This window comes from Lonchura striata, chromosome 20 (assembly GCF_046129695.1).
Source record: "Lonchura striata isolate bLonStr1 chromosome 20, bLonStr1.mat, whole genome shotgun sequence".
Classification (NCBI taxonomy): Eukaryota; Metazoa; Chordata; class Aves; order Passeriformes; family Estrildidae; genus Lonchura; species Lonchura striata.
In genome coordinates this window covers 9,365,751-9,390,717 of record NC_134622.1, presented here as the reverse complement: position 1 = coordinate 9,390,717, position 24,967 = coordinate 9,365,751, and the positions used below count along the sequence as shown (strand labels likewise).

At 39.7% G+C, this 24,967-nt stretch overlaps 1 protein-coding gene across 1 annotated transcript in view; it reads right to left on the bottom strand.

The window, feature by feature from the left end:
* The window catches only part of BRIP1 (BRCA1 interacting DNA helicase 1), a 49,962-nt gene extending 25,073 nt beyond the window's left edge, over positions 1-24,889 (bottom strand). Inside the window, exons 1-14 of the mRNA XM_077787566.1 lie at positions 24,764-24,889; positions 23,661-23,788; positions 22,990-23,101; positions 22,421-22,615; positions 22,030-22,157; positions 21,389-21,526; positions 16,151-16,441; positions 15,473-15,694; positions 14,980-15,179; positions 12,051-12,183; positions 11,362-11,513; positions 11,107-11,278; positions 10,856-10,993; positions 10,331-10,492 (exon numbers count right to left, since the gene is read on the bottom strand). Of these exons, the coding sequence (XP_077643692.1) occupies positions 10,331-10,492; positions 10,856-10,993; positions 11,107-11,278; positions 11,362-11,513; positions 12,051-12,183; positions 14,980-15,179; positions 15,473-15,694; positions 16,151-16,441; positions 21,389-21,526; positions 22,030-22,157; positions 22,421-22,615; positions 22,990-23,101; positions 23,661-23,753 (2,136 nt within the window). The 5' untranslated portion in view covers positions 23,754-23,788; positions 24,764-24,889. The remainder of the gene's footprint in view (positions 1-10,330; positions 10,493-10,855; positions 10,994-11,106; positions 11,279-11,361; positions 11,514-12,050; positions 12,184-14,979; positions 15,180-15,472; positions 15,695-16,150; positions 16,442-21,388; positions 21,527-22,029; positions 22,158-22,420; positions 22,616-22,989; positions 23,102-23,660; positions 23,789-24,763) is intronic.
* Between the last annotated feature and the right edge of the window lie 78 nt (positions 24,890-24,967).

Here is a 24,967-nt window from a genome sequence, read left to right as displayed (position 1 = left end):
GAATTCCTGCCCGATTTCCTTTCCCAAAGACTCACAGAGCCTCCGGAATTAAATGCTCCATAAGAACAAAACAGAAAATATGAAAAAAAAATTTAAATTATTAATTCAAGAGGCTGTGCAGGGACCTGGAGCCATGTCACACATTTATTATTCTGATATTTTACATTTTCCCCAGAATTCTGAAAGATCACAGAAACTCTGAATTGTCCTAACAGGTGGTCATGGAGTTTGTGCTCAGCACTTCTGGGGAAAAGCTGCCCTGGACTAGAAATCTACAGCACTGTGCTATTTCAGGAGATCTGTCACTTAATCTGCTTCATCACAGCAGAAAATTATTCGGAAGGATAAAACTTTAAAACCATGGAGGTGTGATTTTTCAAGATTTCCCCTGGAAAAGGTGTCTTTTCAATTTGAGAAGTACAGTACTTATTTTCTCCAGGAGAATTTTAAACAAACATGAAATGAACCCAAATATTTAGGGCAAAGAATGCTGTTGAGATCCCCACATATGGTGGGAAATGTGGGGTAAAATCTGTTCTCATCCACACAGACATGCAGGAGAAATAAAAAAAAAAAACAAGAAAAAAATTAAATAGATAAAGCTACTGTGCAACTCCACTCCACAATTCAACTAAACCCTGACCACAGTGAAAAACTCTGTATTATGAACAAGATTCTGATCACCATGTGCACACTCCAGCACAATAAAAGGTGAATAATTCATCATCATTTTCAAAGGCAAAGTATGCATCAGTCAGCTTGGGGGCAGCACGGGGGATTTCACTGGCAGGACTTTTCTTTGGGGACAATGACAAAGTGGCGCTCAGCAGCAGGAAGCTGAAGCACTGAAGTGTGCTCCATGTGCCATAAATCAACACTGCAGCCACAGGATGTCTCTCTGCTCCCAACATACCATCAATTTTTCAATAACCCCCTTAAATAATGGAAAACGTGCACGGCGACAGCAGTCATGAAAAATGAAATGTTTTGCACGCCAAAGACTTTAAAATAACATTGTTAATATGTTGCTTCTGCAGCTGAAGAAGCTTTTTTATAGAGAATTTCTCCCCAAAAACCCAACATGTTTGACCCCAAACAAGCTGGAGAGTCTTTGTTCAGTCTTTGAGCTCTGTGGCAGCTGGTTAGGAACAACCTGGTTCAAAACAGGGTTTCTTTTGTGGTTTTAAAATTAACCAAGACAGCAAGTCCTGTGTTCCAGGAACTGCTTGTACATCCACCCTAGGCTATCATTACACCTTCCCATCCCAGCGAGGGAAAACCCTTCATGCAGAGAGAGCTCTCCAGGAAAAAAAGTGATTTTTAAAAGGATGGTTTAAATCCTGGTCTGGAATAAAAAGGAAAATGATGAACTGGTCATGGATGAAGTCAGCATCTCCACTGCTGCTCTCCCCCCAGCCAGAAGGCAAGCTCAGTCATCTCTGACCTCTTTGTTTTTTCAGAATAAAGGGGGGAAAAAAAATCCAAGGTTGTCTTAGTGGCACATGAGCAATGAAGCACAGAACCCCTGGGAGAAGTGAGCCAAGGGAGGAGCAGCCTCACCCCGGGCACGGGGCCAACAGGGCCACCAGGCTCCCCCAGGAGCTGGCCCAGGCAGCTCCTGGCACTGGGACCTGCCCAGCCTGGCAGGGGGACAGCTCTGAGCTGCCTCTGCTCCAGTGTCCCAGCAGGAAATGCTTCATGTCCCCCTACCACATTCTAACTAACTAACTATTTCTTCCAAGTACCCAACTCGATCTCTTCTCCTTCCTTCCCTTCTGTCCCCCGAAAAAAAAAAAAAATTAGAAAGAAAGAAATAACACTGTTCTGATTCTTAGGAAAATAATTTCTCACCTAATGATCAAAAATTGGAAATAAAAGCTAAAAATGAAGTTTTTACTGTAGCACATTGCAAATTATTTGGTTTGAAATATTTTTGCTAAAAATGAGTCCATTACTGTGTTGTAAAATGAATCAAAGTGCAATGAATGCATCACTCACTAATTAAATGTTCTCACACAGGAGCTTGCTTACCCTATCAGAAGGCAGAACTGAGGCATAATTTTTCTAATTTTCTAAGACACAGGTTGTGGCTCCCAGACCCCCCCCCCCCATGATGTCAAATTCCTCTGAATATAGAATAGCCCAAGTATTCCTTTCTATACATTTAATATTCAGATTCTTGTATGAGCTGTTACACTGCTGATGCAGAACATGATCCCTAAATAAATCCAGTTCTTTTCTCTCATATCTGGTGTTTTTCACACATGAAGAAGTCACATCATGCTTCACAGAGATGGCAAAGGGACCATGAACTCTTCAGGTTGTAAAGGCTTCAGAGCATTAATGTTAAAATAACCTGTGCAGGATAAAGCTTCTTAAGAATGATGTTGTTTATGGATATTATTCCCTGTTCACAACTGTTTTCCTTCCCTTTTATTACAAGCTCCGGAAGAAAAAAGACACCTTCACTCTGTTATTTACTATTAGGACTTCATCGTTCACAGAGTGCAAACTTCTTGACTGTGGAAACTCATTTTCAATGCAGTTCCTACTTAAATAGGAGGAAAAAGATGCAAGCAGCAAGTGTTAATTACAAGGGAAATTGGAGCATGTGTTAACGAGCTACAACAATTCAGCTTGCAGCGCTTTGACAAGTCCGAGCTCCGAAGTGAGAAACAAGAATAGATTTTTCGTTTATTTTCCTGATGCTGTCTGCTCAGGGTATTTAAATTAACAGTGTAATAAAATATTAAACTGCCCAACTCTCAGGGTGTGAAATTCACAGGCCAAACACTCATCTGCCAGCATGGCAGGTAATTTTTTTAGACATAATATCCAATAATCTGCCACGACTGTCGCTCCGGATTGGGCTTTATGTGACGAGCAGCACCAGCAGCAAGGAGCTGCTCTGTGTAAAAAGCAAGTGCCACAGGGCACCTGAATTATTGCACAGCCCTTGCTGGTCACCACAGCAGCTCAGCAAGTCATGAGCAGTGTGTTTGCTCATTCTCTGCAGGCTGCAATTCAAAGAGAGCATGTGGGAGCCAAGGCACACGTGGGAATGTCCCCTGGGCTGAGGAGAACGTTCCAGCACAAGGAGGAAGAGTGGGAAAGGGTCTCGGGGACAGCAAACAGCTCCAGCCCCGCTGCTGCTGGGGCTGTGCACAGCACAGGAGCCACAGCAGGGCATTCCTTTCATATCACCTCACCCACATTTCCAGTCACCCAGAATATTCACCTGAGTGCCTCTCCAGTTACTTGGTTAATTCACAGTCACACAGAGGCAGTTAAGGATGCCGCAAACTCACACCAACAGCTTCAGAATGTCAGCCACAGTGAAAAAAATCAGGATTTCCAGAGGAGGATCTTTATAGATTCTCCAATTACAGTCAACCCTGGAAAGCATATTAAAAAAAAACCAAAAAACCCAGAAACAAGAAAATGTTTCATCCCTGAGACTGAAAACAAAAAAGGATAATCTTGGAATGTGCAACATCATCTCTTCCCTTGAGCTGTCTCTGACACTTCTCTGACCTCCTGATGAGGCACCACAGTTCACAAAGCCACCTGGAAACTAACTAGGAAAAAAAATGAATAAAAAGGATAAAAACTTTTCCTTTGCTCAGGAGATCCACAGAGCAGCACAAGAACAGTCACAGGGAAGGGGGGAAGAACCTGCTCATTCAGCCACGGGCTCCCAGATCATCTTCTCTAAGGTCTCAAAACATCTCTAACATTTGGATTGGCTCTAATTCCCCAGAAAAAAGGAAAATCACCCAATAACTGGTGTGTACATCTATGATCCTCTCATACTATTTAAGAAGGAAAACACATTTTGCAATTATCCAGATTGTCAGTTACCATCTCCAAAGATAAAATTTTATCTTGGCCTGCTGTTGGTAACCGAACAGTGGGGAAAAAAACAACCATCAAAAATAACAAAACTCGGACAACTCAAGGTCAAAAAATTCTATATGAAAACCTTCTAATAAATCATTAAAGTTTAGGAGAACTTCAACTAGCCAACACTTCAGTTATTCCTTTGCAGAACCCAGCACTATTCTGGCTGTGAGTTTGCTGCAGCCTCTGTAATTCCACAAGAAATGATCCTGCCAGGGTGTGAATTGCCAGCTCCATCTGCAAATTTAATTTGGCACAGCTGGATTGAACTGATGACAGTAAAGATAAATCTTATATACCTTGTTATACAAAAATTCTCATTACAATTATTTTTGTATGGAGTTAATAATTTCTTCTGCTTCTGTTTTTTATTTTTTTTTTTTCTATTTGAAGCAATTTCTCAAAGTGCCCAAAGCAAAGTGTTGGGAGGGAATGGTTAAAATCTTCCCTTTCACAAAGGGACTTTTACAGACATTTCTATGCCCAAGTCAATGGGAAAAGCAAACTGTAGACTTCAGGAATCACATTAGGATTTACAGAGCTCTTGGAGCTCTCAGAAGGCACCTCAGATAATTGTATTTCTGGATGACTGTGGGAGCCTCATAGCTAGACAGTTTGTATGACTGATATTGAAAATGGAAAATAAAGAATTCAACTGAAAGTAGATACTGTATATGATTAATGGGAACAAAAACCCCCATAAAACATAAAGAAGCTAAGTTCAAAAAGAAAACAGTGCAGGGGAAGAGCAAATATCAAGCAATGAAGAAATAATCTGTACAAGTAAAATGAAATTCTATCTACGTTTATTAGGTGCAAATGTTGAAATTAATAATTTGGGAGCCATTAGAATTCAGCTTTTTTAGAGCTCATTTTCCCCAAATCATGGCCATCAGACAGAAATCACTTCCTCAAGATTTCCATCAGAGGAAGGACAAAGGAGCAGCTTGAAACCTGGCAAGGAGTCTTTCCTTCCAAAGAGAAACAAAACCCCAAAGGGTCGCTGTGGTGCCAGAGCCCTCTCAGGGCAGCACCAAAACAGCTCCTGGCACTTCCAGGGCACTGCTCAGCCCAGAGTGCCAGGACAAGCCCCAGGTGCCCCTCAGGGGCTGTTTAATTACTCCTCCCTCACCCTGTTCTCCTTTTAGGCAGAAATTTGAGTCAAAAGGGTGCCAGGATCCTGTCCCTAAAGCCCTCTCCAGCTTTGGGGTCTCTCTCTCTGTCACAGGGCCATTGCAGCAGTTTGGCTCAAACAAATGAGGCTTCTGGAGAAAGAGAAAACCTCTCCCTTGGGAGCAGAAAGCAAATGCTGGCCAGAAAGTGAGCATCATTATTAATTTACAATTATTTTGAAACTTACTCCTGAAATGCCAAAGGCATCCTCCTTTCCATGCCAGGGATGCTGGGCATTAGCTGCAGTCAAAACATCTAAAATTGGATGAAACATTGAAACATTCTCATTTCCTGTAGCATTTTCAGGCTGTAACTGTGTCAATTATGTTCTCTAACACTAAAATTATCCAGAAAGTTAATGCTGATGTAACTTAAAAGAAGAAATTTCTGTCATAAATGACACGAACAGATCCCTGCACTCTGCAAATATTTACACACAGGAGTAAATCTCTTCTTCAAAGCCCCCCTACAGCTGTCAACAGGAACATCAAGGAGATTACTACTCCTGATGAAGCATTTATCCCTGCATATAATACAGAAATACACCCAACAGAAAAAGTTCAGCATTTTTATGGAACTCAGTAGATAATTCCTCAGAGTCCCATCTGTGGTGCAAAGAACTATTTTCCTATTTAATTTCAAATTCACCTTTTAACTGCATGAACCTAATGGTTTCCAATTATTCCTCTGTACATAATACAAGCAAAAAGAGGCTGTGGAATGTTTCACTCTTATCTGGATATTGTCATTTTACTGTCTCAAACTTCTAAAAACAAGCTTTTGGCTGGGGAGGAAATCAGCCAGCATCAGACCTAGTGGGGAAACCCTGCACTTGCTCAATGTCTGTGGCTCTTACATAGTTCCAGATGTTCAGAGCATTAATAATGCACTAACTCAAAACCTCTTTTTGAAACTTTAGAATGTGCAAATTGCATTAAAACCTCTTTGCCCTCATTAATGGTATTGTTACAATCCCAGTACTCTGGAAAATGTTTTTTGGCATTTGTTTAACTTTGTGATATTGCCATTTACTCATTTTAACAGCCAGTGTTCAAATCTTAATGCTTTTAATAGGCTGGGCTAAACAGACTACCATCCTTTGGAAATTTATTGAAGTAATTTATTAAATAAGTAAAAGTTGTCTGAAAGCAGCATTGTTTTGTTTTATTGATGACAGAAAAAATGGGTTTCTTATAAGTTATTTACAAACCCATGTTTCAGGAAAGTTTTAGAAATTAAAATATTGTCTTTTCAGACTTCTATTCATTGTCTGTTACTGAGACACTTGTTGAAAACAAGAATTTCTACCAATCTCATGTATCTCAGTAAGAAAAGGTTCTGTCTGAAATGAAGAAGAGCCAGACATTGAGAATTAATCATGAAATGCTATCTCTCCCTCAGCCTGCCATATCTGAAGGTGCCACATTTACATTATGCCAGGGTTTAAATCCATGTGGACACAGCCAGGGGTTAAACCAAGGTCCCTCCTGTTGATTCCAAATCATTCCCCTGAACCTGAACACTCTCAGTCTGTTGAAACCAGCTCCATGCTGCTCAGAGTTAATTACTATTGTTAATTCCTGCCTGTCTGGAGCTGTGGGAGGGTGCCAGGAGTGGTTTGTCAGCACAAGGGCAAACAACACCTGCCTGAGACTCCTCTGCAGGTTTGGTGGATACCTGACACAGGGAGAGGGAGCCAAGCAACAAGGAGAGGAGCTCCAGCCCAAAGGGATTTGCTGTCACCCAATCCTGGCTGTTCCCACTCCAGAAAACACCATCAGCCCAGAGAGCAGGAAAATGGGATGAGACTGACACAGCTTCAGCTCTGAACTAGCAGCTCCTCAAGTTATGAGGCAAATAAAAGCTCAACTGTGAAATTCAGCATTTATTTTTGTAACTGACAAAAGCTGCTGTGTGTCATCACTATAACCTTATCCCAAAATTCTCAAGGAAAACATCCAGTGCAATGCAGCATAAATCATTTATATGCTAATTTATACTAACTGTGCCACTATTCCATGATCATGGAATAGTTTGGGTTGCAAGGAACCTTTAAATGGGATCCAGTCCAATCTCCCTGCAATGAGCTCAGGTTTTCAAGCAGAGAATTCTTATCAGTTCCTAAGTTCTCCTGTTGAAAATACTCATTCAAACCCTTTTCAACTACAACTGTAAAAATTCTGCTTCCAAGTGATGACTCCTTAATTAGCAGATCCAAATTAACCAACAATGCCTCAGAGAACACAACAAACCAAACCAACATTAACATCATTATCCAAAGCTTCTTTTGTTAAAAAAAAAAAAAAAAATGCTACTAAGAAAGGTCAGTTAATTCATCATGATGGATTATCACTAAAATTTATAAGCATTAGCATTTTTCTCCTTGCTGGATAGCCTGACTTTGATATGACACATATTGAATGAATCATCCAAGATGCAGGCACCAGGCAAGATATATCTTAATGCAGACAGGTTGGCAACATGAGCCCTAATGGGCCTTATCTTAATCTTGTTTAAAAGCATCTTAGATTTCTGGGCAATCTTTTCACCTTCTGATATTCTCTTTTATAGAGTGTTTTTTGCTGGAGTTGCTACTGATTTTCATATAAATGCATTTTTGCTGCGTAGTATCACCAGCTTTAGGAGCATTACAAATGATGGAGCTTTGGAATTTGGTGAATGTTAAGATCAAGCTGATTCTTTAAAATGTGCCACAACTCCAACAATGACATTAAAAAATTCCATGTTGTTTGTGAATTACCCCACATGAACTATCACAGCTGTTCATAACAGACACCTATCAAACATGCGGATGTACAGCTGATGGGCTGTTTGCCCATCCAGACATTTTCCTCCACTGCATTAACTCCATATATTTCCTATACATATATTTTTAAACAGCCAATCATCAATTAAAAATATATTTACTCAAATATTTTATTAAGATAAATTTCCCTTTATCTTAATAATTGCTACTAATTATCTACTAATTGCTTTTTCCCCCATTCACATTGCAGGCAGTAATTCCCAGCTGAAATCCACTGTACATACCAAACTAAATTCCAACTCCATCAAATTACCTGGATAGAAAGTACTTCAAATTCAAAGCATTGCCTTCAGCCTTGCAGACAGGACAAAAAAAACACCTTTATTTGACACTTATTCCAAAGTTGAAGCTTCAATTCATAAAAGAGATTGAGCCATCAAAAAATCTGCTTAAATCATAATAGTGAGGTCCATGACCATGTGTATAAATCAGATCTTGACAGCCTTGAAAAATTTCTTTGAAGGCTGCAGCTTTTTAAAGAGAGGCAGTAATTTCCTGTGAAAATCACTTTTGAAATGCAAATATTCTTTATGATGATGAAAGAATACTTTGTTTTCCTGTATTAATGTGCTTACATTATTCTGTATTTTCAACATATAAATCTCAGACTTAAAGACAACCCAATCCTGAATAAAAGTAGAAGAAAGAAAAAGGGCATCCATTGAAAAATATTGGCAATGTGATTTTAAAATATCATCCTTCAATTGTCTGCAATTTCTATTTATCAATACTTTGCTGGGCTCAGGGAGTGTTCCTACAAAGAACAGAACACTCAGCGTGTGTGGGGTGACCTTTCAGTGAGGCAGAAGGGCAGGGGGAGGAAGGTTCCAGAGCTGGCCAGCAATTGTTTTCCTCCTTTATTAAATGTCATTACAAAGTCTTTCTGTACTTGCAATTCACATTGATATTCTCATAAAAACTTCCATATATATTTGTCAGGTCTAGATAAGGAAGATCAACTCTCCAACATGACACACTTAGAAACATAACGCTGGAAACTGAAAGATGGTCCAGTTAAATTCTTAAATGAATTGGAGATTTCTTGTCAGATCATTTCCTTTGCATGGGAGTGCAGGGTTTTGTGAGGTTAAATAAATTTATGGTCAGCAATCTGCTTTTTTCAGGGGCTTACATTACCTGGTCTGATGTGGTCACCTAATGGCTACTGTCAGGAATTGCACTGTGGTTCCAATTCCTAAAGATATGCAGGCAAGAAACAACCCTCCCTTTATAGCCTGCCAGTTAAATAATAAAAGATGAAAGGTTTGTAAAAAAATAATAAGTAGTTTTTTGTTTCATTTTGTAAAATATTCTCTGCTTAGGAACCTTAGGGCGGAAAGGTCTGAAATCCTATGTCCATCATGTTGGTGTTTTCAATCATTTGCTAGGATTTTTTTGACAGGTCTTTGTGCTTTGTCTGTTAAGACGATTTTTAAAAATCACAAATAATCATTTAAAATTTGAAAAGTCACACTCTTGCAAGCACTACAAGAAAAATGAGTATGAGTTACAGAATTATCTTGCAGGTTTATATTCCTGTTCCTGACCATAAACAACAGTAACAACAAATAGAGAAGAAAGCAGAACTAAGGGGAGATCCAGATTAACCATAATTAGATAACTGTTGTCAGTGAAATTAGATATTACATAGTTTGAAATGGAGAAATTTGATTCCTTTCAGCCAATGTCAGTGAGCAATTCCCCTGACTAAAGAAAAATACACTCCAATCTCCAGTGGAGTGAAATGGAACAAGAAACAAGGGAAGGAGAAATTAACTGGATGAATTCTGCATTCTGATAGCACAGAAAGAACATGCAAAGACATTCTTGCTGCTGAGTTATACAGAAAGTATCATTTCATTATGTGATTTTAATTTTTTTTCTCAATAAGCAATTTATAAACCTTCAGGGAAACAACATAAGGAAAAATTATGGATCTGGCTGGTTTTATGGTAATGCTAATTGAAATTATTGTCTGTGTTAATAAGTGCATCTGTTGAGAAAAACCAAACCTGTTTGCTCATGAAAACAAACACAAATGCCAAGAAATAAGAATATAACCCACTGTGTTATTACAATGCATTTATTTGATAAACATTTCTGCATGTTGATGCATAAAGCAGAAGATCACACATATATTGGAGAAGGAGTAACATTACCTTCCATTACTGGGAAGTGACTTAAGAAGTAATTTCACAGCGAATTATGGAATTTAAAAGTATTTTGTTATTTGGCCTATATTTGAATACACTTTTTGTGAAGTGCTTGGTATTTGCTGATCTCTGGAACTACTGAAATTGTTTTTATGGTATGTTACTTCTGTGAAATTAGGAGAAAGTTTTACGGTGCTGGTTTCTTAGCTGGGTATTAACAGTGCATTTTCAAAGGTGTGTGGTTTGAGGGAAAGAAGAACAATTCAGATTTCCTTACCTTGTAGGATGGCAAAAAGCACAAGATTCCTTGGCCAAGTGTCTGACAGACTGACAGCAGCAGGGCTCCCACCTCATCCTGGAACTCGAAGGTCTCTGTGTGCTGGAACGTTGCACACAACTTCCGCCCGTTGGGGCCCGCTCCCACCGTGCCGACCCAAACCTGGGGTGTCCCACAGGGAGAAAGTTAATCTAAACCAGGCTGGATAAATCACAGCAGGTTCAATAATGAAATTATAAGTGTGAAAGAAATATTGAGATATTGCTTAAATTCATTTCAGTACTTGCAGTGCAGTAATTGATATGAGATTGCTGTTAGCAATACAGCACGAGGAACTTTTCTAGGCAAATGTGTCTAAAAATTGCCTCTTGATTCATTTGAAAATGTCCTTTTCCATTGCATTCAGCCAAGCAACAGTCTGGACCTTTCTTTTAACTGACAGAAAGTTTGCCATCACTTTTATTTGGTTTTCATACCATGGGCAGCATTAGAGCTCAGGAGAGGGAACAGCCATGCCCACTTTACCTGGGAATTCCGGATAATGTGATTCGCCTCCAGCTGAATGGAAAACTTCACACCAAGCTCTGAGGAAAAGGAATCCATGGGAGAGAGTGTGCCTGATGTCAGAACAATTGTTCTAACTTCATTTAAGTCAGAAAAAGCCTGGGTGGGAGAAATAAAAGCAGGAATTTAGAAAATCAACACAATCCCTTTCAGATCTGATGTGTGTTTGTTATCACTCAGATTATTTTATCTTTAGTTCACACTCAGCTCACCACAGCAGGGTTCAAGCACCAAAAATTCAGCATGTGGACAAGGGTTTTCTGCCTTGAACTCTTTTTGTGCTTGGGCCTCGTGAAGAAGGAACTTGTATCTGCATCATCACGTTGGTCTTCAGTCATCCAGGTGTAAGTTTGTTGTAGAGCAACCCTGTAATCATCTGCAAACCTATACAGAGAGAGAAATATCAGTAAAAACTACAATTAAGCAATCAAATTGTGAGCATTCAGCTGATAAATGTTAGACCTGACCTGCTGTTCTCTTTGAAAAGATAGGAAAGGACCATGAAGAGGCCTTTGAGCACGATCTGTGCTGCAGGGCTCACAACTGGCACCTCAATAAGTTCCTCTCTCCCATGCATAGATACTTTTTCTTCTTTTTCCATGACAGCAACAAGATGTTTCTGCAAGAGGCAAATTCTATATTAACAACATTCTCAGTGTTTTCTCAAAACCAAAGTTAACAGAGATATAAGACTGTCAGCTCGCTGCTTTAAAAGTTCATTTAAAATCCCTAAAAAGTCAGAGGCAAAAGGGCAAAGAAGGGCCAAGGGAAAGGGAACAATACTTTCAATTTTTAACAATGTTTTTAACATAGCTGGCTTACACAGAAAGGAGGGATAAACTTGAAAATAGGGTAAAAACATTTCAACACAATAAAAATGCAGTTGGATAGAACAGGCAAAAATATCACTGGCTCAATGGTTCAATTCAAATAACTGTATGTGAGCAATTGTATTCTTCAAAACATTGATTCTCCAGAAATTCCAGTAGCTCAAGTGGATTACTCCTGGTTTTCATCAGGAATCATTTTCAGACAACTTTTCAGTATTGCAGTAAATTAAAAGACCTGTTTCCATTTAACTTATGTGTATTTTAAGATGTTTAACACCATCACTATTATGCATGGTGGTGCTCATTTATACAGCACACAACATTACCTGTAAAATGGGAAAAGTAATCCCAGTTATTCCCATTTTGTACAGAAAGTTGAGCATTTCTTTGCCACTCCACACCTTACAGGCAGTTTCATAGGCTCTCTCCACCAGCTGCCCAGAGCTCTCCTGCAACCAGCTGAAAGAGAAAAAGCAGAAATCATTTTAGCATTGATTTTAGAGATTTAGATATTTTGCACATACAAAGCAAACCTCAAAAATTGCACCAGATTTCTAAGATGATGATGAATGTTTTACCAAATATAAGGAGAGAGATTCTGCTTTTCCTTTATGCCTGTTTTTCACTGTTGAACTCCCATGGAACTGCTCTGGATGCAGCTCATTGAAATGAGAAGAAAATTTCTCCTCATATGTTTATACTTTATAAAATAGATAATGAAGAAGAGGAATTAAAATGTAATTTCTTCTTATGATATGTCAGGCTCATTCAAGCAAGATTTCTGCTGCATATCAAAAGCCACTCATCACTACTCCAGTTGCTGCAGGTTGGTTTATCATCCCTATCAGCTACTGACTTCCCAATTAAGAATAAATCCTGAGGCATGAAATGAACACTTTTCATATTTACACATGGAAGGGAAAGTGGGGCAATAAAGAGTACCCATTTAAACCTACCCACTGGTATTGGCAACTGCTGCAGCTTGAAGCAGAATTATAATTGTAATACAATGCAAAATGTGATTGAGCGCTAAAAGCATGAGCTAAACATGGAGATCATCTCATTTGTGGGAGAGCTGGAATTTTCTCTGGGTGAGCATGTCTTCCTTCATCCCTGCAATACCACAAGGCCTTGTCTCTGGTTAGAAAAGCAGGCAGCTCCCTCTCTCCCTCCCTCCCAGGAAAGGCTGGAGCTGTCTGCTCCATCAAATGGCAGGAGGCATCAAAAAGACAGCTGTCAGTGCTGCAACAGCTCAAAATATCTACCTGCAAAACCAGTTCATCGTTAGCAACTCAAGAGCAAGGCTCTGGGACTGTTTCAGTTCTACATTTCCTGCCCTGTCACCACAAATAACCTGATCCATGGAACAATTAAAATATAACTTCCCTTCTGCCAGGTTAAATGCAAACAAAACCCCACTAATACTTCACAATCACTTCTCTGGTTAAAATTTGCTTTATTTAATTAAGGAATGGTGACCACTAACACAAATGGAATTTGGCCCTAGCTTCTCAAATGTAGCATCAAAAAGAACTGGAATTGAAATTAGGACAAGGCTCCTGTGACAGGAATTAAACAGATTTACAATGGGCAAAACACTTCAGGAAATGTAAAATGTTTCCCTGTTATGAACTTCAAACAGCACCACATACTTTTGAAATAATAAATGCAAATACAAACTTAACACAATGGCTAAATATCACCAAAAAAAACACCCTAAATTCTCAAATAAATTCCATCTAACATTAAAGCATTTACTTGCAAAGCCTGTTAAATCATTTTTAGAGCTAAGCAGGAAGCATAAATAAAATTAGCTCAATTCCCAGAAAGGTTATCTCTGGTTTTGAAGTGAAAATTGCTGTATGGAGTATTTCCAGGAAAAGAATGAATGGATGTTGCACACATGCCTTCAATTCCAGGAAGAGTATTTGCTGCTTCCCTCACTACCAGAAAATTCCACTGTTGACACAGCATATTCCATTGACCAAAGTGATGAGTCCTGCTAAATGTGCATCTCAGCCACAGAGCCTGCCAGCACACCTCCACTGGCCTAGCTGCAAATTCCTCACAAAGGTCACTGCAGCACCCCTGTGGCACTAAGCCCATCCTTAAGTGCTTTCTGGAATGAGGGCCCAGGATCTTTAGAAGTGAAATAAGATTTTTTTTTTTCTAGCTCCCCATGCATTTGGCAAAGCCATGTCACTGTGCAGGTGCATTTTACCTATTACTGGCCATTTACACCCAGTCTTCTGCTTTCCAGCAACTGCTTTTCATGCTGCTGGCAGATTTGCCAAGACAATCAACCTTAGTTTTCCTGATAAGGTTAAAAAGCTTGAGGCAATCAAATCTTCAGCCATGCTATTCTTATCTTTTACTAAAGTTTAACATTTGAAATATCCAAGGTAGGAGAATTGGCTTCTGCCAAGCAGAAAAAGTCCCTTGTCTCTGTGTGACACAAACATTAACTCTGAGTGAGGATGGGAGAGTGAACTCCTCCTGTGCTGCACAGGCTATTGCAGCAAAATGAACACTGCACACACTGAAGCAGAACTCAGTTAACTGCAAAGCCACTTGTACCATTATTAACCTTTTTCTGCTGACTTTGATACTTGTACTTCACCCAAAAGACTTTGTCCTGGACCTCTTGTTTCTTCCTGGACTTCTGTCCATTTGCTTTTGTTACATCCCTTCTCAAGATTTTCAATTTATGCTCAGCTCTATCCCTTCCAGGAAGTTGTTTCCCAGGGAAAACAAAGGGCATGACTGATAAATTCACTTTCAACTATGAAGATTCAGTGGATTCCAATCTGATTCCATGAACAGATTGAAACCATTCCAAATACTTTCTCTCCAAGAAACGGAAACATTCTATAAACATGAACTAATTAATTCTTTGACACAATAGTGCTATTTCTTATTTGTCAAATAAGCAAACAAACGTGTGAAATACAAAAATTAATCTTATGTAAATTTTCATACTGAGCTTTATAAACCAGTTCAAAAAAGCCCCATAAAGAGCAGCACATCATTCAAGAGCACTTTTCAAAAGAGAACTTCAATGTTTCCATGCGAGACCAGCAGTTCTTTTAATAGATCAAACCCTGTGGATTCCTCAAATGAACATAAATCAAACAACTGCAGAGTTGTAAGTTTTGCTTTGTTGCATTTTATCTGATGTGACAGAGTAACTTACACCATCAAAAGGAATCTAAGAGTAATTAAACTGATAGAAAGCAATAAAAAAAGTTGCCTTACTTTATCAAGGAGCAGCACACAGCTCGGAGGGGCTCATGGTGCTTCTGCCTGATGTTGCTGTTGACCATGAAATCGAGCTCCTCTCGGGCAGCTCGCAGCTGCCTCTCGGTAACCCCGTAGCTCACGGACTCCCGAGCACAGTCCTCAATGTTGTGGGCTTCATCCAAAATGACTACTTGGTCTTTTAGGTGAATGTCCATCTAAAAAAGAAAATTATTGTCTAGTGAAACAGAGTGAAAGACATGAGAAACAGCAACTAACAGGATCCTGTTAAATGCATATTCTGCATCACAGTGCAAATGAAGCTTTTCAGGTTTTGAATCAATTTTCATAACCTAGAAAATATCCAAGGGGGGAAAAATCCTCAAGAGTTATTTTATATATTTTTATATTTTGGACACAAATGGGATCTCAGCTGACCATAGAAACATAATATTCAGCAGATAATTTATTTTTAACTTCAGTTCTTGCCACTTCTCACCAGTATACTCACACTGTCCCGGATCTGTGGGTCCAGGAGATAATTGTAAGGACAGAACACGATGTCTGCCCCCACCATGAGCTCTCTGGCTGCAAAATAGGGACAGGCACGGAGCTTCCTGCCCAGGCTCACCAGGTCCTCAATGTCCCAAGCCTGGCAGAGGCCGGGTACAGGCTGCAGGGCATGCTGCTCACTGAGTTTGTGAACACCATGGAAATAAGAGCAGGATTTGCCCTGAAAGCAAAGAAGTGCAGAGACTTAGTGGGTACAAGAAATAAGGAAAACCAAGCAGGCTAAAATCTTCCAATGTTCCATGCATTTGGCTATTTCTCAGAAACATTTCTAACAGCTGCTTTTTATGCTAGACAATAACACCTTATGTCAAGTAAATCCATGTTTCTAAAATGTGCATCAATAAAGGATACTTCTTTCTTCTTCATTTACAAACCCAGAGATAATTTAACTCTTATTACACCATTAACCTGGCAGTCATAAATCTTACTCATCATCGTAAGTTTTTACAGTAGTGCTACTGTGTATCAAAATTTTCTAACAATTGATATTTAATTTTAATGCCACCAGGTGGTATTTAAACAATACAATATAAAGAAGTAAAAAATGTCACTCATTCCAGCTGTTACATCTGACTTTGTTTAATGAATGCTCATTTTCTCAAAGAAAATGACTCACATGTTTTCCTTCCAGCAACTCTACACACATTTCATTCCTGTTACTACTGTTGGACACCACTGGATGAATGCAGGTGTAATCCCTGCTGGAAAGGATTGTCATGGGGACACAGGAATATGCTGTCCTCTTCAGCTCTCTGCTGATCTGGGTTATTTGCTTGTGTGTTCGTGTCCCAAAAAAAATTTTGGGAACACACAACCGATCTCCGTTTTCTTTCTTCTTTGTGTGCCTGGGATCTTTATCAGGTTCTTTCCCAGAAGAACAGGAACACTCAGTGCAAGGGCCAGGAGGCTGCAAACCAAGACAAAAAAATGATGCACAAAATCCCACTGCGAGATGAATGTGCTGAATCTGCTTATGGTCTGGAAAGTGCCCTCTGGGATAGCTGGTTCAGTCACCAGGGCTGCCCATCAAGCTGCAAAAAGTTCTGAAATGTTAAAGCACCACATCCTTCTGCCTGGAAATTTCTAAAAAAAAAACCTACCAGCACTCACAATTTTATCATAACCCAATCAGAAAGAATTATTAATCCCGTGGAATATTTACACACGTGAATAATGCAAATAAAGATTTTCACACTGAAGCTTCAGCTCAAGACACTCCTGTTACAGAGCAGGAGCGCAAAACCTTCAATGAAGAAAACTTGGAACAGACACTCAAATTAAAATAATATTTTTCCTTAAGGCAAGCAGAAGAACTGAAGACAGTTCAGGAATTCTGTGTGCAGATAAAACAGGCTACACCACACACTCTCCATTAGAAACATGTTTGCTGTGCCATTCTGCCAAAGGCCATTGAGTAACCAGGAGAATAAAAGAAACACAGGGAATAATTTTAAACAGAACCTAATCCTGTAAAATATTTGTTAAAAGCCTTTTTTTTTTTTCTTCCTGAGACCGCCATCAGATCATTAAATACTGAAACAACTGACATGAAATTGTCATAATGAATTTGAGGAGACACATAGGAAACAAGGAACTCAAATGTAACCATGTCCAAACACACCTCTCATGGAAAATCAAGAGTTCTTCCAGAGTCAGACAGTTTGTATCTGGGCTCCAGGTGGTAGTGCAGGTAACAACACGTAGCTGCCCACTGCAGTACTCCTCCCTCCCTTTAATTGGATCAGTAAGATTATCCCTTACAAACAAATGCTAAGTCATGCTGTGTGTTACACCACAATTCTGGGGATCAAGCTGTCTTCAGCTTCCACTCCAAGGAAAAGCAAGTTCTTGTTACCCTCAGCCCCACTCAGCCTTGTCTGCCATTAAATATTACAATACATGATAGAGAGCATGTAAATGTAACCCTCTGGAGCTGCCACTCACTGGGATAAAAGGTTCACTGATGTGCCAAATAAACAGGCCTCAAAGCAGATAAAGTTACACCCATGCTGGAATTGTTACATTCCCCTCTCAGGTTGCCAGGAACAGCAGATTTCATTACCCTGTGCTGCCACATGAAATAGCCAGTTCCAAATATCCTGCCTTCTATATTGAATAATTACTTATTCACTGCAAGGATAAAAAGAAGAGTTATGAATGGGGCTCTTGTCACCAGGCAAGCAGGAAACAGCTGACATATGGTATATGTTACATACGTGCAATGCCCAGCTCTGTGCTCACACTGAAAGCTCCAATGCTACCTTGATATTTCTATCACTTAGATTCTGATTGCTCCTGGAAATAATGAAAATCACATTACCAAGCTAAAAATTAATTTAACTGAAGCAGTGACTGGGCAGGGCTTTTAAGAATATGTCTATATTTTAATTTTAATCCAAGTCAGATTTGTGTTTTCAGAGGGAAAAACAATACACAGGACACCAAGATGAGACTTTACTATTAATATTTCACTGCTATGCTAACCCAAATAAAAATAATTGAAAAATATTAAGACCCATCAGGCAGCTGTTTTGCCAGAGTTCTTAGAACAACAGGAAAATGCAGCTCAAATTAATATGTAAAAACATGAACAGAAAGATCTCCTATCATGGGCTTAAAAATATATTATTCTTTTCATAAAAAAGAAATAAAGTGTTCTTATGTGTGAGGCTTATAAATTACAATACTTTACAGGTGAGCTTAAAAGTTTGGTTTAAGAGGTTTGGAATTGGTATAATATTGGCATTAGGAGGCACTTTAGCCATTATTTCACTACTAAAATGTTACCTTGAACTTTGAAAGAAGTTTTATGTTCAAAAAACACTCAAACCCGCAATACTGAGAAAGTTGTAAACTCAGGCTGATTTTATAGTAAGTAGTTAAGAAATAAAACTGCCTGCAGTAGTCACAGCATTTCTGAAAGCCACAGCTACCATTAGCCCCAAATACTTTAATAAATAAAACCTTTTTAGAAGGTCCTTCATAATGAAGAAAAACTTCAGAAAATCGGTTAAAACACAGTTTAAAAATTGAGTTATCCATATTCTTTCCACTCCAGTGAGTCAATTTGCACTTGAATCCTTAAAATATATCTTTAAATTTTATTGAAGGCAAACTATTTTAACTCTGGATTACTCTAAGAAGAATCAACTGTGGATATCATATAGCAACACCTAGTGTGGTGTTCCTCTTCCATTCTTACAGCAGAAAACAAAAAAACTCCCCATGAACAAGGGGTTTCCTTGGCAGTGTTGTCTCAAAGCACAAATTTTTACACTCATAACACAGAGATACTGGTTTAGATGTAACAAAATTAGAAAATGTTTCAATTTATCTATGAAGGAATTAGGAGAGGAGGCTGATTAGAAATAATTCATACTGGGGCAACAGAATTGTATTTCATAATACCCTCTGGCTTCAGAACTAAACCTGTTTTCAGCTGTTGGAATCTGAAAGAGGGATTTTCATTTGGAAGAGGGCAAAAACAGATCCTCCTGTACTTTCTGCAGTATTTAATCAGAAACACCCAGGAACAGATGCCATTAGAGATCAGATATCAGCCTATATGGACCTTAGGCTAATGCAGCTTGTTTGTACTTCTGTCAGGGCTAGATAAAACAGCCTATCACATCAATATTTATATGGCAAAAACGTGGAAGTCCGATTAAAAAAGGAATAATCAAGTCCACCACCCTGTACTGTGTGTAAAATAGAGCTAAACAAACACTGGGGCTGTGATCTTTGAAACACAAAGAGGTAAGAGGAGTTCTTCATATCTCCATCTACATTTCCCAGTTACAAAGCCACCTGAATGCTGCAGCAGTGAATGTCTCTTGTGTGAAATATCACACAAGCACAATCTAGGGAGATATCAGCAGTGACATTAGCAGAGCTTTTCAACTGCTCCTTTGGAAGCCCTCAGAAAGAACTATTCTGCTGCTGCTGCAGCCTCTTGTTTAAAGCACACAAAGCAGCTGTTTATCCTCCCCCAGTCACCAGCAGGTGAACCCGGTTCAATATTTATCACAGGCTTTCACAGATCACTGCTAACCAAGCAAACGTTTTAATTAAGCTGGAACTTGCTTCAAAGAGCTCATTCAAAACGTCAATCAGCAGGAAAAGGATCAGATACGGTGTCAGGTGAGAGCATGTAATACAAATCCACAACTTTCTTCATCCCATCGTGGTAAATTAGCCCCTTCTGGAGTCCAGACCCTGATTGTAACAGGCTGCCAGTCCCCTGGAATGTGTAACAGAAGTCACTCAAACCCCTTTGTGCAGGTTGTAAGCAATATGTTAAACTGCAATGGGCTAGCACATTAAGACAGATTCTTTTCACAGTTGTTTTTTGATACCCCAAGTGTTTGTTACACTACTCTCCATTTACTGTTTACTTTCTTTCCCTGCTAGAAATGGGGATTCCTTAACGCAGCTGCCCCAGTTTCTCAGGCCATATGCTTTGACAGAAGCAATCAAGAGAGTACCCTGAGGTTATAATTTCCCCTTAAACTCACACTGGAAGTGCCCTCCCTTGCCGGAGTTAATACAGAGATGGATTCCCAGGCTCTGGAGTGAGTGAGAGCAGCTGAGAAGAGGTTTGGATGCTCAGCCACACATCTGTGATGCAGCAGTGCTGGGCAGCACCTCTCATGCTCTTACAACAACCAACCCATTCTCCCTCTTGCAGTATAAACAGACTTGATAAGAAACTAAATCTGCTTTGAGCAGAGGGTTGACCACTGTAGAACACAGGTTTTTCACAGGCAGCCTTGCCTCAGTGAGCAGGACAATGCTGTTATCACATTGTTGTATCACCCTAAACACACAGTCCATTAGGGTTAGTGTTGAACAGAAGCTCTGTTGACTTCATTGCCTAAGCCACCCTAGAAAAGCATTTTTACACCTAAGAGCCTGTGCAGTGATGCCCTTCCTGTTGTAAACTAAATGCAGTTAAGGCTCAGAACTACTAATGAGAAATAAGGCTTATTTCCTGTATTTTTCTTGATACCAGACAAGTTCTCAGTCTGCTAAAGCTCATCACAGCAAAATAATACCTATTATTTCATCCTTAAAAAGAAACTTAAACAGAAATTATCCCCGTTCTTTCTTCTTAGGTTACTTCTTTCTAAAGATGTAGCAAACAGTATACTGCTTAGTTTCCAATTTTCTTCTAGACAAGACATTTCTAGAAGTTTTAAATCAAATTTTTCATGTACCCACACCAAAGTATAAACGAAAATTTTACAATCAGGAAAGACGAAAGGTCTTTTTATTTGAAAAGGAATAGCACACTCTGGTGGCGTTTTGGTTTCAAACTACCAATTGAAATTCAGTGGCACAAAGCATTTCAAGTCTTACTCAGAGATCTACAGAGCTCTCCAAAACTAATAAAAACTACCTCCCATCAAATGGCCTACAACACAGATTCACTTCTGTTAAGAAAATATTTAACTCCAAGTATCTTACAGTAATCCCATAGCTTTTGGTTTCCTTTGTGGCTACCACATCACAATGTGGCCTCTCACACTCAGCCCTCTACTGCCTCACATGCCCTCTTCTACTGCTTTTGCTCCAACAAACATTTATGCAAAATCTATTTTCAAGCAGTAAGAAATGCAGAAAATTACTAACAAAGCTGCAGAAACAGGTGCCATTTGTATCTTATCATGTGATACTTCTGCTACAGAAAAATGAAAATAAACACCAAAACACTGAGGAACCTTTGCATCAGCTGCAATGTTTGCTCAAACTTCATTAAGCTGTGTTTCATGCATAATCCCTTCACATAAAATACTGTTCAAAATTGTTCTTCAACTAACACTCCTGGTGTAAAAGATACTACTGAATTACTCACTGTTTGGGGAGAAAAAGTAGCGCTTTTCATGCTTTTTTCAGAGTGAACAATCAGCTCTCCATTTTTCCTCTGATGATAAACTTCTAAAGCATCAACAAACTGCACTCCTTTTGCAAAGCACTGACGTTTTCTAACCTGCTGGGGAAAGAAACAGTGTAAAAATGCACTGGGCAGAGGGATGTGCTCACACTGGCAGTCCTGGTTTTGTTTCAGCTGAGTCTGGTTTAGTAACTGGGCATCAACACTTTAACCAAGTCTAAGCCACACAAAAGTCATTAAGGAAAGCTATAAAGTTTTAATTATAAAAGAATCTGTAGTTATTGCTGAGCTTTTCTGCTTTGCTTTCTCACTGTTACAAAACTTACAAGATTATAACACCATTAACTGGGAATAAATATATTTTGGGGATATTACTTGTCTAAATGTGAAAGATTTTAGGACAGGGTATAATGAACAATGTATTGCAACAATGGACTCTTTTGTAAGAAGTAACAATAAAAATGAACAAAACCCTGTCACTCTAAGCTGTGACTGTGATATGATTCACTTATTTCCCACACCCTCCTCTGTACCATTAATTGGATTTGAGAGTTTGGTTGAGCTACACCCGGATTATTTCACTGCCCACAGACTCTGCTCACCTGCTGCTCTGTTTCCAAAGGACGAATCCTTTTTCTGTCTGCTTGAAAATCATCGTTCTCACTGGCATGAAGAGATAACTTTTTTTTGGCAGACAGCTTTGAAGCTAGTGTTTCATTTTCCTTACATTCTGTAATTAATAAAATAAAATGGATATCCACTACTAGGGATGCATTAAATAAGTGCAACATTTTAAAATACAATTTCTAAAGAATAGTGACTGCTAGAAATACTATAAATGTATATGGTGTAGGAAACAGTGTTAGACATTTCTAGACACATTAACCACTGTACAGATTTCATATAGGGCAGAAGCATGGCTGTATTATGATGGTAAAAAAACATCCCTGGCTTGAAAGCAGCAGAATTTGATCTGCCTACAGATGACGTTACCTGTGTTTGTCAGTGGGCTTCCAGGTTTTCTGGAAGTTCCTGTATTAGGATAATTGGCAGAACAAGGAGCACTGTGAGTCCCACTTGCTGAAGCCTCGTTGCTCTTGGGCTGGGAGTGACACTTGCAGTGACACGGTGGGGACGGCTCTGCCTTCCTGTCCTCCTTGTCACACGATGAGGTTGGCACTGGTTTCTCTGGGGGACAAAGTCGTTTGTCTGTCATTAAACGCTCCAGACTCGACACGAGAGCCAGAGGTGCACAGCAGTGAAGATGAAGTTCAGGTACCAGTCAAGCTGGACAAGCTGTGGTCACCCTCTGAAGAACTGCAGTGCACAGAAAGGAAAACACCTCCCTCTTCCCATTCAATCCACACAACCCACAAGGATTTTCTTCCAAAGTTCCAACAGCCACATTCCCTTATGGGATCTAAACTCAGCTCAGCATTACTGCTTTATGCTGCCATTAAGGTGGTGGACCCAGACCTGAAACTAAATGTTTAAAGGCTGAAGAAAAAAAAAAATTCTTTTATATTTTGTAATAAAAGTTGTGCAGGTACTAAGACACTTACCATACAAAGCCTGCTGCCATGATAATGCAGAACAAAGTAATGCCAAGCTTTTGCCACTTCCCGTGGGGCTCTCCAGCAAACAGTGCTGCCTGCTATTCAAGCCTTTAACAATCTTTAAGGAGCATAAAAGAAACAGAATTAACAGAAAACAAAGCAGATGTTAGCTAATCTTAGCAATAACGCCCTAATGTCCAGCCTAAACTTTCCCTGGCACATCTTAAAGCTGTGCCCGGTTAAAACATTTTAAAAGTGTTTAACTATAAATGCAACAATCCATTTAGAAAAGTTCCTCAAAAAAATGAAAACTTCTTGGAATATTACTATACATAATTATTCTATTTAAACAATGTATTCCCCCCCTCTAAAATCTTGAACATTTGCATACAGCTGCAATTTCAGCATATCTAGATGAACAACCACATACTTCCACCACATGGAACTTGTTTCTTGGCATAAATGCTCCCAAATCCAAAATGTACCTCCCCATTCCCTAATCATGGCCCAGATACTGCACAGCACAGAGAACACTGAGGGGTTACCACTGAAATTCTCAACTGCAAGCTCTGAATTTAATGCATCAGCTTTCTAAATGCTGACAGAGATCCTGGAATTCCAAATACTGGAAAACACAAGCTCTTAGTCTGGCAAATGCCAGTGTAAACTCTACTCACAGCGTTCATCATGGCGAGCTGGGAGGGATAAGCCTTGCAGGGGAAGAGGATCTTCACCCCCCCAATTGTATATTCTGCCCCATCAGAAGGCATTGCCAGCTTTTCTCCCCTCTACTTCAAGTTTAAAACTGCAATTAAAAATACAGAATTAATAACTCAATGCTAGCAAGCAAATAAATAAATAAAAAACACCATGAGCTGCACACACCAGTTCAGATTCCATTAGTCAGACTGGAAATAGAGCCCAAATCCACGCAGGAACAGCATTTTAGAATATGAAATAACTAAAACCAGCCAGTTTTTTAACTCTAGAGGTCCATCAGCTTGAACTGCAAGATGTCATAAACTACAAACATACAGAAGCTTGCACATTTTATAATAATGAAAAATAAATCTTGACAATGACTTTAAAAATTAGATGCTTAAAACTTTCTTCCATAAATAATACAGCAATTAATCAGGAGAAAAGGAGCATCGCTTAATTTACTATTCTGTGTTTATTTCCTTGAATATCTTGGAATAATAAAAGACTGACAATTTCCCTGTGTTAAAAAGGTGAAATTATTGAACGAAAAATACTAAAGAGGCATAAATGGCTTTAAGTTACAATATTTTTGAACAACATAGCAGGATTTTTTTCTCATAGTTTTTCAACATTGACAAAGTAAGACAGCAACTTTAAACTGGCAGATTCTCTGGGATAAATTAACTCATCTGACTTTTAATAATTAAATATATACATCAGATGTATGGCACGATTCAGCTTCACCATCGAGCAACCCTATAGGAAAAACAATTCTAGCAAAAAACGACGGCTGACATGAGTTTACATCCAACCCCTCCTTCCAGAAGGAAAGGCCACCTCACTCCAAGGCTTTTCCCTAACCCATCCTGAGAGGAAGGCTCGCTTAAACGAGCAGAACTCCCCACGAAGTTTGCCCCTGAGGAGGAGGGAGGCCCGGGACACCGCAGGGACCCTTCGTGCTGTGACCAGAGCCACCAGGCACTCCCCGCAGCGACATCTCGAACCGGGCAGAGCCGCTTCGCTGCCCGAGCGTTTAGGAAGCGGTGGGGCCGCCCCAGCCCAGCCCACAGAGCAGCACCTGGGCGTTCGCTTCCTCTGTGCGCTCGGCGAGGCGGAGGCGCCGGCAGCCGCTTCCCCCGCGCCCCTCACGGCCCCGCACCTGCGACCCTCAGTGCCTCCGTCCTTCCCGCCTCCGCCCCAGCCAATCAGCTGACAGGAAAGCGCCGCGCGCCGCCAATCGGCACAGCGCACACTGGGGCGCTCCCGCCTTCGCCTCTGCGCG